General features: G+C 36.7%; 2 protein-coding genes across 2 annotated transcripts; both read left to right on the plus strand.

Annotated features, from left to right (window-relative positions):
* The first annotated feature begins 1547 nt into the window (after positions 1 to 1547).
* LOC113730303 (laccase-5-like) lies at positions 1548 to 4424 on the plus strand. The gene is made up of 6 exons (XM_027254921.2): positions 1548 to 1759; positions 1855 to 2006; positions 2198 to 2442; positions 2652 to 2780; positions 2931 to 3887; positions 3992 to 4424. Exons 1-6 carry the CDS (start codon positions 1658 to 1660, stop codon positions 4120 to 4122), a joined length of 1716 nt encoding a protein of 571 aa, XP_027110722.2. The 5' UTR covers positions 1548 to 1657; the 3' UTR covers positions 4123 to 4424.
* A 5665-nt stretch (positions 4425 to 10089) lies between these two features.
* Positions 10090 to 12557, plus strand: LOC140036530 (dehydration-responsive element-binding protein 2C-like). Its single transcript, XM_072078344.1, has 2 exons — positions 10090 to 10356; positions 11134 to 12557. The coding sequence occupies exon 2, from the start codon at positions 11144 to 11146 to the stop codon at positions 12209 to 12211; it is 1068 nt and encodes a 355-aa protein (XP_071934445.1). The 5' UTR covers positions 10090 to 10356; positions 11134 to 11143; the 3' UTR covers positions 12212 to 12557.
* Positions 12558 to 14411: the final 1854 nt, after the last annotated feature.

Genomic DNA, 14411 nt, shown 5'->3' on the forward strand with positions numbered 1-14411 from the left:
ATTACGAGAAAATTTGATCCCCCTTTATCACATGCCACACAAGATTAGGGGAAGTGAGCCTAAGGTTAGAATAGAGTAGATTATACAATAGTATCGTTACTGACAAAAAAAAAAAAAAAAAAATTTATCACATGCCATCAAAAAGAATCAAATGGAAACTTTTTAAGCCCGAATAACATGTTTAGCTTAAAAAAAATATATATATTGCTTAAATGAGGGTATGTTTGCAATCAGTCCCGTTTGTATTGTTGTTTTTTTAATTTTTTTTTTGTAAAAAAATGTATTATAATAATTTGATATATGTGAAGTAAAAATATATTTACGAAAAATATAATTTTTTTTTAAAGGCTGCAAACCAAACAAGGTTTTGTAATCATTTGAACACTTCATCTCCTATCCAGTTACGTTGCCAACATAAGTTGACTCATTTGATAAGAACAGATTACATTTTTTTTCACAACAGTTCGTGTGTTCAAATTGAGGGATCATGTGTTACAGAGAAATCCATAAGAACCCTTTTTAGCGACTTATAGTCTCGTGGTGGTGACCTATGATCTCGGACAATGTATCCTAACTCGTGATAGTAGTCGTAATGAAACCTACCAATTTTTTTTAACCAAAATATTTTTTTTAAAAAAAAAGGAGTCAGATAACCGGACAGGAGATGATGTATTCAAATGATTACATCTTACACAAACCTTACACTTTTGTAATTGCAAACATATATTGGAACAAAATACAAACGCCAGCCAGGTTACATTATTAATTATTCAGTTGATACGCTAAGCCATATTATTAGAACATTAGACGGTCCATTTTGTCACTTTTTAATTTCTTTGAATTTAACTCACTCAGGATGGTTGGTTTCTCATCACTCCCAACCATTTTATCAACGTTATAACATTGAACACCTTGCATCATGAAAAAAAAAAGACTAAAATAAAGATTATCCGAGAGGTGCATAAATATTTGATTTTCTTCCTGCCTAACTCGAAATATATGTTAGAAGTAAGCAGCAGCAGCTAACGGCCACTGGGTCATATGCAAATACACGCGTCTTTAAGATGCCTAAGAAAGTAATCACTGAGTTGACGCAATGATTAGGAGACAGTAACAGAGTTTTTTCTGCCGTCAAGTTAGAAATCGAATTCTGAATATGACACTTAGAAATAGGAACCCTCCTTGCTGTCAAAAAGTTAAATAAGTTAAAAAAATGCCTCGTATATGTAAGCAAACACAATACGCGGAGATATGAACAAAAACTCCTTTTTCTAGAAGTAGACGCGGATACTGTTCTAAACCTTCTCGGTTTTTTTTTTTTTTTTTTTTTTTGTTGCTAAGATTTTGAGAAATTGGACCTGGTGAGAATGAGAAGACTTGTGAAGAAAGAATTAATGAAATCCTTCCGTTTGATAGGTCAGTGGGTGCAACAACTCTACAGGGTTGAACTAAGTTTTGCTCTGGAATTTGACCTTAAACAACCTAATCTGCCAAACTTAAAACAACCCTTTCTCTCTTGTTCTGCCCCTATAAAATCAATCGTCTCTCCGCCTCTTTCACAAGCAAACATTACCACTCTTTCCATTGTGGAAGAACCAAAAGAGCTACCCTAGCAGAATTAAGCACGTACGTAAAGATATCGGAAGCGTTCAATAGCATGGAGAAGAAGTCCAGCATTTTCTTGCTCTTCGGCCTCTTGCTTCTCTTTGCAAATGCAGTATCTCTGGGAAATGCTGTAGTTCACTCTCACCAATTTGTTGTGCGTGATCAGAAGCCTCAATTTCGGCCCTCTTTCTTTTTATCCCTTGCAATAATTTTCATGCACGTACTAAATTCATTTTTTTTCTGAAACAGATCCAAGCAACACCAGTGAAGAGGCTGTGCAATACTCACAGCACTATTACTGTTAATGGTCAATACCCCGGACCAACCTTAGAAGTGAATAACGGAGATTCTTTGGAAATCAAAGTTATCAACAAAGCTCAATACAACGTTACAATCCACTGGTATGCATGCTTTGCATTAGTACTGACCCTTTTTTGTGTATATATATATTTTGTATGAATATGAGCACAAAGTATTGGAAAGAAACTCTGCATGCAAATGAGTTTTGGTGCCAGATAAAAATGTGCATGCATATGCCATAATATTTGTATGGAATGGGTTCATTATGGAGTGGTAATTCAATTGTGGACAGGCATGGCATCCGGCAGATGAGGACAGCCTGGTCAGATGGACCGGAGTTCGTGACCCAATGCCCAATTAGACCCGGAGGGAGTTACACGTACCGATTCACCATTCAAGGACAAGAAGGGACCCTTTGGTGGCATGCCCATAGCTCCTGGCTCAGAGCCACCGTCTACGGTGGTCTAATAATTCGCCCCAAAGAAGGAGATTCATACCCATTCCCAAAGCCAAAGCGCGAATCACTTCTTCTTCTTGGTAATGACTCAGATTACATTTCGAATTCAGTGGACAGAAACAAATCGTTTACCATCACTGCATGTATTGAAATAGTACATGAGGGGATGGTTCTCGTTCTCCCTCTTTGTACCCTATTTTGTTGCCATGTTTCCTTGTTTATTCTTTCTTTTTTTACAAAAAATATATATCGGATAGTGTTCTGACAATGATTTCACGATGATGATCAGGTGAATGGTGGGATGCTAATCCAATGGACGTTGTGAGGGAAGCCACCAGAACTGGAGCAACTCCAAATGTGTCCGACGCATTTACTATTAACGGGCAACCTGGTGATCTTTTAAAGTGCTCCAGCAATGGTTCGTTTTTTATAGCCCTACCCTACTCATATTTGTTTGTGTTCGAGCATTGTCTGCTCGCCACCATACGACCTGTCTACAATAATCGTTTGTGTCTTGTTGATTTCACCAAGATAATGATATTTTTCTGCGTATTTCGTTGAGGTGCAGGTACCACTATAGTTCCAGTGGACTCAGGTGAGACCAACCTCATCCGAGTCGTCAACTCTGCACTCAACCAACAACTTTTCTTAACCATAGCCAACCACAAGCTCACAGTTGTCGGGGCAGATGCCTCCTATGTTAAACCCTTTACCACCTCGGTTCTCATGTTGGGACCAGGCCAGACTACTGATGTCCTGATCACCACCGACCAGCCACCAGCCCGGTACTACATAGCAGCACGGGCATACGCCAGTGCTCAAGGCGCACCATTTGACAATACTACCACCACAGCCATCCTCGAGTACAAGACTGCTCCATGCCCTGCCAAGGGTGTCTCAATCAAACCAATTCTACCATCTCTACCCGCATTCAACGACACGGCCACTGCCACTGCCTTCGGCAAAAGCTTCAGAAGCCCAAGAAAGGTTCCGGTGCCCACTGATATTGACGAAAGTCTCTTCTTCGCCGTTGGATTAGGACTCCAAAACTGTCCCCCTGGTGCCAGCTCCCAAAACTGTCAGGGACCGAATGGTACTCGTTTTACGGCTAGCATGAACAATGTGTCTTTTGTTCTCCCGTCCAGCTTTTCCTTACTGCAATCACACCAGCAAGGAATTCCTGGAGTTTTCACGACAGACTTTCCAGCTGCTCCGCCTGTACAATTTGATTACACTGGTAATGTGAGCCGGTCACTCTGGCAACCTGTGCGAGGAACTAAGGTGTACAAGTTGAAATACGGAGCTAGAGTGCAGATAGTATTACAGGGAACAAGCATTTTCACCGCCGAAAACCACCCGATTCATCTTCACGGATATGACTTTTACATAATCGCAGAGGGCTTTGGCAATTTCAACCCGAAAACTGATACGGCCAAATTCAACCTCGTTGACCCTCCTCTAAGAAACACAGCAAGTGTACCCGTCCAAGGATGGACAGTTATCAGATTTGTTGCCGATAATCCAGGTACAGCATAACAGATGAAAGAAGCAACAGTTTCATCCTTTTGCAATATACATCAACTGTATCTAACATTTATCTTCTTTTCTTATCATCTAATTAATCACTAGGTGTTTGGCTTCTGCATTGTCACTTGGACGTTCACATCACATGGGGTTTGGCCATGTCATTCATTGTGGAAGATGGAGCTGGACTATTGGAAAAATTGGAAGAAGCCCCAGCAGATCTGCCAATTTGTTAAGACTATTAGATGATTGATTAAGAAGACGTTTTCCCAAAGACCTGGATAACAGGGGTCATCATTTTTTATAGTTTAAGAATTTTAAGTATGTTGGCAGCATGTTTGCTTCCCCATATTGGGGTAGCTCCTTGTTTTCTTGCTTTTCTTTTTGGCAGAGAAAAGTTGGTGCCCATGGTTGCAAAATAGAGCACCATCCCAATTAAAGTCAAGCCCAACTTGTTTGTTGGCTGTAGCTCTATTGTTTTTTCCAATCTATTGTAGGCAATTTTTGACTTCTGAATAAGTTTAGTTCCCTTGAACCATCTCGTATTGTTATTACTTGACTTTATTTTAATGCATTTTTATTTACCAAAAAAAAAACTCGTATTGTTATTAGATAATTAAGATAAAGCAGTAACAGCCAGTAAAAATATAAAATAGCAAAAAGAGGGGACTCTGGCATGAATAAGCACAGCTTGATTGAAAAAGAAAGGGATGAACAAAAATTAAGAAAGATTATTTATTCCAAATCAAATTCCTTCTTGCAATTGTTCTTTTACTGATGTAAAGCATGTCAAAGTAGTTCGATTTTTCACTATACATCTTTACCTCAAACATTGTATTTTTCCGTTATAAAATTTGTGAAATGGAATTACCATTTATTTTATGAAGGGAAAACTCTAGATATAGCCAATATGATGTCTCTGTACCATTTTGCATTATTCCAATGGGATTTTAAGGATTGTTTTGGTGAATATCCAATGAAAACGTGGTTAGATATTCTGCAGCAATTAACCGAATTCTATATCTTCTGCAGTGACAATGACAAGTGCAGGGTGCATCGGTTAATGATTCCGATAATGTAATTTGTAAGTTCAAATTGAAGTTGTGAGCACAAATTATAGTTAGTCAAATGCTCGGTTCGAACTCGAGTAACTCGATGCATATACTAAATCGAATTCGAGCCTCCATTTGTGCTACTCAAGTGCTCGTCGAATAATTTGATTATTGGTAGATTATTTATACTATATTTTTATTTAAATTATGAAATGACTAATAAGGGTTTATGTTTTAGGTAATTTATCAGAAGTATTGTCTATTTAATAAAATTCATAAATGACAAAAATGTAATATTGTAAAAACTAAAAAGGAAATGAAGATTTTAGATAATTTATCATAAAATCTTGAGCCTTTTTTTGAGATTTATTTTGAGCCCAAAAACTTGTCAAAGCTAGAGACTAGTCTCGAGTTTTATCAAATCAAATTCAAGTTTAGAAAATACATATTATCGAGTCAAATTAAGTTACATAATTTTTTGCTCGTTCAAGTTAAGTTTAAACCCGTATAAACTTGTCTAGCATCGAGTTCGAGCAAAACGAAACTCGAACTAAACATCCCTACTGGCCCACTAGTATGCCTAGAAAAAAGAAGTCCAGTGTCACTCATGATGACATACTTGAAGATCTCTCCTTTGCTCCTATTTTGACTTACTCAATTTGGTCGGTGGCTATTTTGACTTTTGACGCCAGTGATGATATCTTCGGACGTATCCAGCAGTTAATGAGTTAATTTATGGCTTAAAGATTTAATCAACGTAGGACAGGGCGCAACACGCGGCGCTCATGCAGAAGTTAGAGCGGGGTCTCACATTATCCATGGCAGTACGCAATGGGGCATCTCACTGGAAGTGGAGGATGAAGTGGCGAGTGAAATTCTACGTGTAAATTTGCAATTCTTCAATGAAGTATCACAGAATGCTGAATGTAAGAATTAAAGTTCTACGCGTTAACCACACTCTGCGGTCTCCAAAAAAAAAAAAAAAACTCTGCGCTAAAGGTCATCTGCGTCGGAGATGTAGCCATGACGGACCCATATTAGGCATAACTGTCACTTGATCTGAGTCAAAAGTCCGGAAAAGGCATAATTGTCACCGACCTATAGCCTACACATTGCCTGCCAACTTTGTCCTGGCAATCGCTTAACACGGTTTGCTGTTCAAATTGATGGGTCAGGGGGTTTTCAGAATGAAAGTTAGAAAAAAAAAAAAAAAAGAAGAAGAAAAAGAAGAAGAGAAGAAGAAACAGAAGGAACTTCAAACTTAAGTGCCGTCGTAAGTTTTTACTTGGGGCATTCATAATGGAGTGTAATTTATGTATCACATCATCACTTTATTATTCTCCCTTCATTATGTTATTTTTCATTGTAAATTACACTCTACAGAGAATAATAGCATAAACCTACAATCAAATTATCCATTTATTTTAATGATTTACAATACATATTCCATGAAATTTAAAGTTTTAAAAATTATCAAATGAAACCTGCAACCAATCTATCATGTATATGATGATCACGATATGCATCATGATTATTCCGCTTCTACTGTAACTATAGAATAGGGTGCTATGACTGAGTGTAATAAAAGGGGAAAAATTCACTTTTCGTTCCTAAATTTTGAGTTAGGGACATATTTTATCTCCAAACTTTTAGATGCACCGCATTTATTATATGAATTAATTACTTTTTACCACACTTACTCCAAGAACCGTAAATTGCTTAATTTGGATGGAAAAAATCACGTGTTTGGCACGTGGCCGTTAAGTAAAAATAATTTGTCAATCATAATCAATGGTCACGTCAGTCTTTTCCATCCAAATTGAATATTTTACCCTTTTTAGATTAAATATGACCCAAAATAATTAATTCATGTACTAAATGTGATGTGTCTAAAAGTTTGGAGATAAAATATGTTCCTAACTCAAAGTTTAAGGACTTCGTAATACATCCCACTGTATGCATTCATCATTTTCATGGGAGTGGCACATGAATAATTGCAAGGAGAGTATTATCTCATGCAATGTTTATGTACGGCCTGTGTCTTACTACAGAATGCAGTAATGCTGAAGATGTCCACAAAATGTGAGATTCGAATACCATTTTAAGTGTTTGACAAAAAAAAAAAAAAAAGAATACCATTGTAAGTACCACTGTACGTGGGGTGAAAAAGATCTCTGTGCAAAAAAGTTATTGTTATTAAAATGTTTTTTTTTTCTTTGTCTTTTTTTTTTTGCTAATTTCTATCGTCAACAACGCAGTAAAAAGATACCTTCTAAAATGGGGGTCCGCCTAGTGTAATGTCAAAAATTGCGCATACCCTTTTTAAATTCTAAAGATAGCCCTGAAAGGCATTCACGATGGTGAAATTGTCAAATATCATATCATATCATATCATATCATATCATATATATATATATATAAGAAGTATAAAAAGGGGAGTTGGCTGATATGAGTGCAATAGTGATGGTCCCGTATGGGCACCATCAGTAGGTGGTTAATTATGGAATTTCACTTTTATGTTTTGGTGTTTGACAGATTGACTTGCTTAACGGTGGTGGTGTTAGCTTACGTGGAAGCAATTGGGAGCTTCTGAAGTTGCATGTCTTGCATGTCTCTGTTAAAAACGGTGCAAATGTACTTTAGACAGGTGGCTAAATTTGAAATTTCAACTTAACATGTTAGTATTGTATAGATTGAGTTTACATTACTTTTGTTGCCTTATTACGTGGAAGCAATTGGAGGCTTACCCATTTATTTTAATTTTTTTGTAATCTCATTTAAATTCATTTTTGCAAACTAAGTTATCAATTTATACCACCCTTTATACTCATTATTAGTTTTAAATATTTACTTATAATGTTCAATAAGCCTGATTATCAATTTTTTTTTCATCCGTACTCTATGTCGCAAAATTACATACTATTTAATAATTGAACAATAAGAATATAAAAATTTGAACTAAGTACTATAAAAGTTAACATAAAAATTTAATCCAAAAATTTTGAACCCCTAGCATTTTTTTCATGTGTAAATTTAAATTTTCATTTTGGAAAGGTAGGAAAATAGGCTAAAACTTGTCATAAATTGGTAATGCTAAAAAATGAGCAAGTTAACAAACTAAGAGAAAATAAAATCAACAAATAATAATAATAATAATGAAACAAAAGTAGTTAACATCCTGACAAAATGAAGAATCTGAAAAAAAAAAATGGGTGGAGAAAGAGAGGAGGTTTGGGAGAAGACAATTCTAAATGATTTAATTGGATTTGATGAGTTATCCAATAAAATTAAATGGGTATTATTGGGTAACTCATTTTATACTCATATGCAAAAATTTAAGATACCCATATCCATCTATTCATAGTCGAGTATGGGTAAATTTAGTTAAATAGATTTGTTTGTCATCTATAGTTTTGCAATAGCTGTTGACATTAATTTTCTACCATGCAACCACCTATTTTCGTTAATGTAAATAGTGCTTTTGTCTACAGCTCTTTGTATGAGCTTTCTATCCTATAATGACCAATTTTTGGTAATGTACAGACTGCTACAAAATAGTGTGCCTACTTATCCTGAACTACCACTCTTTCATCATCAAATTCGCACACACCCACTCTTAACTCCACACACACAACTAACAACTTTACAAAAAACTGGGTACCCTCATGCATCACATGAGGCACAAATAAACTAGTATAGTATAATGATCACACATTAACAGAACTTGCTCTCAAGGCACACTTGACTTGAACGGAACTAATACAAAAAAAAAAAAAGAAGTAATTGTACAGTTTCCTTTCATTAAAGAAAATGAAACGCAAGATTGAAAAGTGAAAAAAGAACTAATCTAATGAATGGAATGAGTTGTAGAAGGTTACAAAGCCACAACCTTCTTTTAGTGCATTTAGAGACAAACTTATTCAATTGTATGAAAGTACTAAAGTGTGTGGAATTGAGAAGTGAAGAACTGAATATATTAGCAATTGTGAATAATGAGTTAATCTAAGGCCTCCTTCTCAACTGCTTCCGATTGTATTCAATCTTGCGTTTCATTCTCTTTAATTAATCGGTATTGAAAAGATTAATTTAAAAATGATTTAATGACAAAATATTTAAAAATCGCCTATGCAGGTTTTATCCTTTTTTTTTTGCATCAAAATATCCTTTTTTTTAGCTCATGTTTCATTGCAACTTATTCTTCATAGCATTTATAACCCCCCTCCCCCCTTTATATTTTCACAATTACTTTTTGAGTAAATTTTATATACACTGACAGTGTATACACTATCACCGTTTGACTCATGACATGTGTGCAAAAGTTGAATTTTAAATTTAAATTTTGTATAATTGTCATTCATCCAACGCTGACAGTGTGTACATTATCAGTGTAGGAAATATTAATCCTTACTTTTTAGTTTTATTTAAACATTTATTGTTACTGTAAACTTCATAAATAGGACAACCTAAGAGTAGTAATGGAACTAAAACATTTATATCTCGCAAAAGAACTTATATAATATTTCAATAAAAAAAAATTCAATTCAAGAGATGCAAGTTAAATTTTGAAAACTTTAAGGGTGTTAAGTAATATAATAAAGAACCTTGGGGAAGGTTCCTGATATTATACCGTGAAGTTATGGCCCAGAGTTGCTTCTGGGAAGCAGGCCCACCATAAATCTGCTGCAACTTGCTGGTGGTATGGGCTTACGAATGTTGGTACTCAGCTGTTAGCAGCCTGGCAGTGATGTAATCCAGGACGCACCAGACTAATCTGGAATTATCGCCGTAATCAAAATCCAATTCTGAGGTAATTACCCAATAAAACCAAAACAGAAATACTATAGAGTAATCCATGACATATTTGAAGGGGCAAAACTGAAGTTTCTGGCTTTAGTCAAGCCTAAAACAGTATTTATAGCGGCCGAAAACAGTACGTGCTTAAAGGAGACAGAGCTTGTGGTTCGGGAAGCTTCCTCTGACACGTGCCAAAACGCATGGTATGCGCAAAGCCACGACGCGACTAATAAACTGACACGTCAACAATATCCATACCAAATTAAGTAGTGATTATTACGGCCTCAAGAAATTATAGGAAAGAAATATCTAGAGAAGGCTATAAATAGCTCGGCAGCTGTCAAGAATTAGGATTTGGCCTTTGTTTCTGTTTTACCGAAAAACGCCTTTCCCAAACTGACTGTATCTCGGAAAAATCTCTACTGGTCCTGCTACTACTTTCTAGCACACAACTTCAAGGAAGAAAATCAAAGGAAAGGAAAGAGCCAACGCGACAAGAGGGGAAAAAAAAAAAAGGATTGAAGGGGTTCCTGAAGGAGACGCTAAGTTCTGGTCTTCAATTGAGATTTGTCTTTTGCAGCAGTGGTTGATACCTTGGCCTCGTCTTCTCAGTTTGGTACTGAGGTAGGTTGCATTAATCCTATTATTATGCGCTTTTCTTCTTTCTGTTTATTGGGTTTTTTTTTTGCTTGACTATATATATATATATATATATATTGGGTGGTTTTGATCGCGTTATGTGGGTCTAATTTGGTCTGGATTTACTCATGAGATTGCGAATTTCGTTTTGAGAGTAATCGCATGCGTATCTGTTTTAGGGTTTCTATTGGAAGAACAATATGTCAATTTTGGGGCTTGCTTCCCGGTATTTGTCTTCAATTTGTTTCCACAAAAAATTTTCAATTTCAGAGATTTTTTTTTCCGGGGATTTGTTTCAATTTTCGTTCTTGATTTCAGAGACTTTTTTCTCGGAAAATTACGGGCTCCGGCATGAATAATTCTTGATTTGGGTTTTTTTGGGCAACCGAAGTTTAGGTTTCTTGGGAACCAAGTATTAAGTCCGCTACTTAACGCAACTTGTCAATGTAAACAGCTGATTACGTTCCACCCTTTAAAAAAAATGATAAAATTATTCTTATTCTTGATTAATTTAGGATAATACCCCTCAAATTACTTCTTTGTAGTTGGATATTGATAATCCTCTGCTTCTATCCCTTATCTTCTATCTTGGGTACCAAGGGAACAAAGTCAACTTATCTATGGAAGATTCCTGGGGTTACGATTTGTTATAATTTTATATGTGCATTTATAATTTGTAGAGCATTAGTTCTTCCCGAGTTTGGTACAATTATCTACATCGTTGCACTAAAGTGCTTAACAGGTTCTGGTTGTTGTTTGTAGGAGTACATCGATGGCTCTTCTTGATCAAGTGTCCAACGTGGCTTCTGTCCCAATGGATTACTCTAGAAAGAGGAAGTCTAGGAGGAGGGATGGAACCAATAATGTAGCAGACACACTGGCAAAGTGGAAAGAGTACAATGACAAGCTTGACTCTTTGGATGAGGAAGGCAAAGTAATTCGTAAAGTTCCTGCAAAGGGATCAAAGAAAGGATGTATGAAAGGTAAAGGAGGTCCTGAAAATGCTCGCTGCAACTATAGAGGTGTTAGGCAAAGGACATGGGGCAAATGGGTAGCTGAAATTCGCGAGCCAAACAGGGGTAGCAGGCTTTGGTTGGGTACATTTGGGACTGCAGTTGAGGCTGCACTTGCTTATGATGAAGCTGCAAGATCAATGTATGGCCCATGTGCCCGTCTGAATCTTCCCAATTACGGACCACAACAGGAGGCTTCCATTGAATCCTCTTCTTTTCCAGCCACATCAGCATCGGACTCCACCACAACTTCCGGCCTTTCTGAGGTCTGTCCACCTGCAGATAGGGATGCTGAACCTAACTCAAACGTGAAGGAAGAAGATGGTGAGGGTGAATCAAGAATCCAGGATACCAGGCCTTTGACTTGGGTAGATGCTGGTACTCCACTGTGTACAGTTAAGGAAGAGCCGAAAGATGGGCACATGGAAGCTTTAGATATGAGTATCCAAGCAGAGGCGCCTGTTAAGAATGAGACATTCAACTCTAGCGATGAGCCGTTGGATACTTTGGTGTGGGATGAAATGTTTGACATTGATGAAATGTTGAGCAGCTTGAACTCTGGACCCACACATGGTTCAGGATCTCAATATGAGTTGGTTGGTATTAATGGCGGGCAATTTTTGAATGGCAATATGCAGCCCTCAGAGTTCCTGTATCAAATGCAGAGCCCAGATGCAAAAGTTCTAGGAAGTTGCCAGAACATGGAGCAGACATCTCAGGGAGTTGATTATGGTTTTGATTTCCTGGAGCCTGGCAGAGAGGAGAATTCCCAGTTTGCTTTGGATGATTTAGGATTCTTTGATCTGGATGCTGACTTGGGGATTTGATTCAGTTTGCTGTACCAACAAAGCAATCTTCAATTTGTTCTGAGGATCTTTCAAGTGTAGGAGCACACTAGGCTGTGAGAGAGTATATGTGAAACTTGAATTACTATAATTCATCTAGTATTTGCTACTAACATCTCTGCTTTTAGCTAACAAGAAATATCAGCTGATTCTCTGTATGTTTTTTGGTGGGAGAATTTAGCCATGACATAGGTTTTGGTTACAAAATTCTTTTGTAAATATGAGGGGAGCTAGCTATCTGCTTTTCTACATACGTTCTTTTGGTTTGAACGAAGTATGGATGTCAATATGGATGTCAATAAAGAAATATCTGCAATTTTTTTTTGTATATTAGAAAGTCACGAAATGTTGCTCTCTTGATGGTTCTCATGTTTTAAAGTTGGGTTCTGAATTTTGGAACCATCATGTTCTTTCCTTTCCCCGTTATTACTTCTATCATGCAAAATTTGGCTGGATAAAACTTAAAAGGGAGGAATTTGTTTTTATTAAAGATTTGCTGCTGCTTTATTCTGGATTAGAGTTCTTGTACCATACATGGCTACTAGGGATGCATCTCTGTTGGAATATAAACTAGTCAAAGTATTGAATGATTGTTCGTCTAATTGATTATATATCTGCAGATTCCTCCCATGCATGGCATGTAAGCCAATTGTACATGGTTTGTGGTGGTTCATGCATTGCATGACAGCTCTTGTTTGGTTTTGCCTGTAAGCTGTAGGTTGTTGATGGTAATGCTACCACGCAACCTGCAAAGGAATTTTTTGTGCAGTGTGTGATATGTTACTTAACCGGTAGAAAGGTTTTTGATTTCTTGACTCTGGTTGCATTGCATGTTGAAGTTCTTCTACTGGTTAAAAGCCTTCGCGTTGCATGCCTCTGCTTTCCCAGACTGGTTAGGAATATTCACGCCTTACATCTCAAATTGACAGTTCTTTTTTTTTTTTCCACCTTGAAGAGTCCTGGAGTTAGTGCGTATGACCTTGGTATGTTATTTCTGTAATTCTTGTTCATGACTCCTTGGTCTATACTACTTGGGCATTAGTTCTGTGCCTGCCAAATTGACTTATGGAGAGGGAGAGCCTATTGATGAAGAAACTCCCGCCCGCTTCTCTGCGCTCAGTTATATTTGTTACTAATTTTGTGATGATTTTGGAGTTCTAACACAAAACAAAACTTAGGGAATGCTTTTGTTATCTTTATAAGATGATATTGAATGTGCATTTCCAGACTTTTGCAAATATTCAATCAGGAGTATTTGGCAAATAGTTTCCGAACACCTCGAGTCAATCTCAAGTAGGAGCAAACAACGATATAACAAGAACAGAAGCAAAACCGGACGGCTTGCATTTCTTTACATTGAACCACTCGCTTGTCATATGGCAGCAAAGATGTCTAGCCCGTCGACAAAAAAAAAAAAAAAAAAGTCTCCTCATTCTTACCTCTTTATCTAAGCCTTGGATTAAATCTTTACCAAGCCAACGTAAATGTTAATTACTTGTATGTATCCGGCAGATTCCTGTGCTGGAAGTCTCTGGTATCGACTAAACTTGCCTTGACATTTTCAAATTTCTTTCTAGCTGTTGACGGCGCTCTTAAAAAGTTAAAAATCTTCCTCCGGGGAATTCAATAGCCTAGTGTCCATTTGACGTAAAATTTGTGCTGGGCTTCAAAACAGGAAAACAAATTTGTACGCAAACCCCCTTAAATTCTGAGCTATTTCACTTCAAATAACGTGTAGCTAATTGTAAGTACTTGAGTGGATCTGTATCGCTATAGATGTGGTGCTACCATTATGTCAGTCCATTTTATGCCGCGTCTGGTGGCACAAACCCAATTTGGAGATTTTTCTCGAGTTTGGGCCTCCCTTATGATGCAATCTTGTACTTCAACCTAACAGAATCCGTTTGATTTTATGGCAGGTGAATCTTTCTTTGTTTCTTTTTTTTCATTTTTCATTTTTTAATAGAAAAGATCATTTGATTCAATAATCTGGACTAATAGTCAAAAAAATCAAATCAAATATGATATAGATACATATAAATTTGAAATTAGCACATACAAAAAATCTGAAAATCAATACAAAGAAAGAAAAATTCTAACGTGTCTTCCACCCATATGAATCTTCTTATAATTAGAGATTATTCGTTACAAGCAAGATATTTATGCAAATCATTACAACGAT

The sequence above is a fragment of the Coffea arabica genome, chromosome 2e (assembly GCF_036785885.1).
Source record: "Coffea arabica cultivar ET-39 chromosome 2e, Coffea Arabica ET-39 HiFi, whole genome shotgun sequence".
Lineage (NCBI taxonomy): Eukaryota > Viridiplantae > Streptophyta > Magnoliopsida > Gentianales > Rubiaceae > Coffea > Coffea arabica.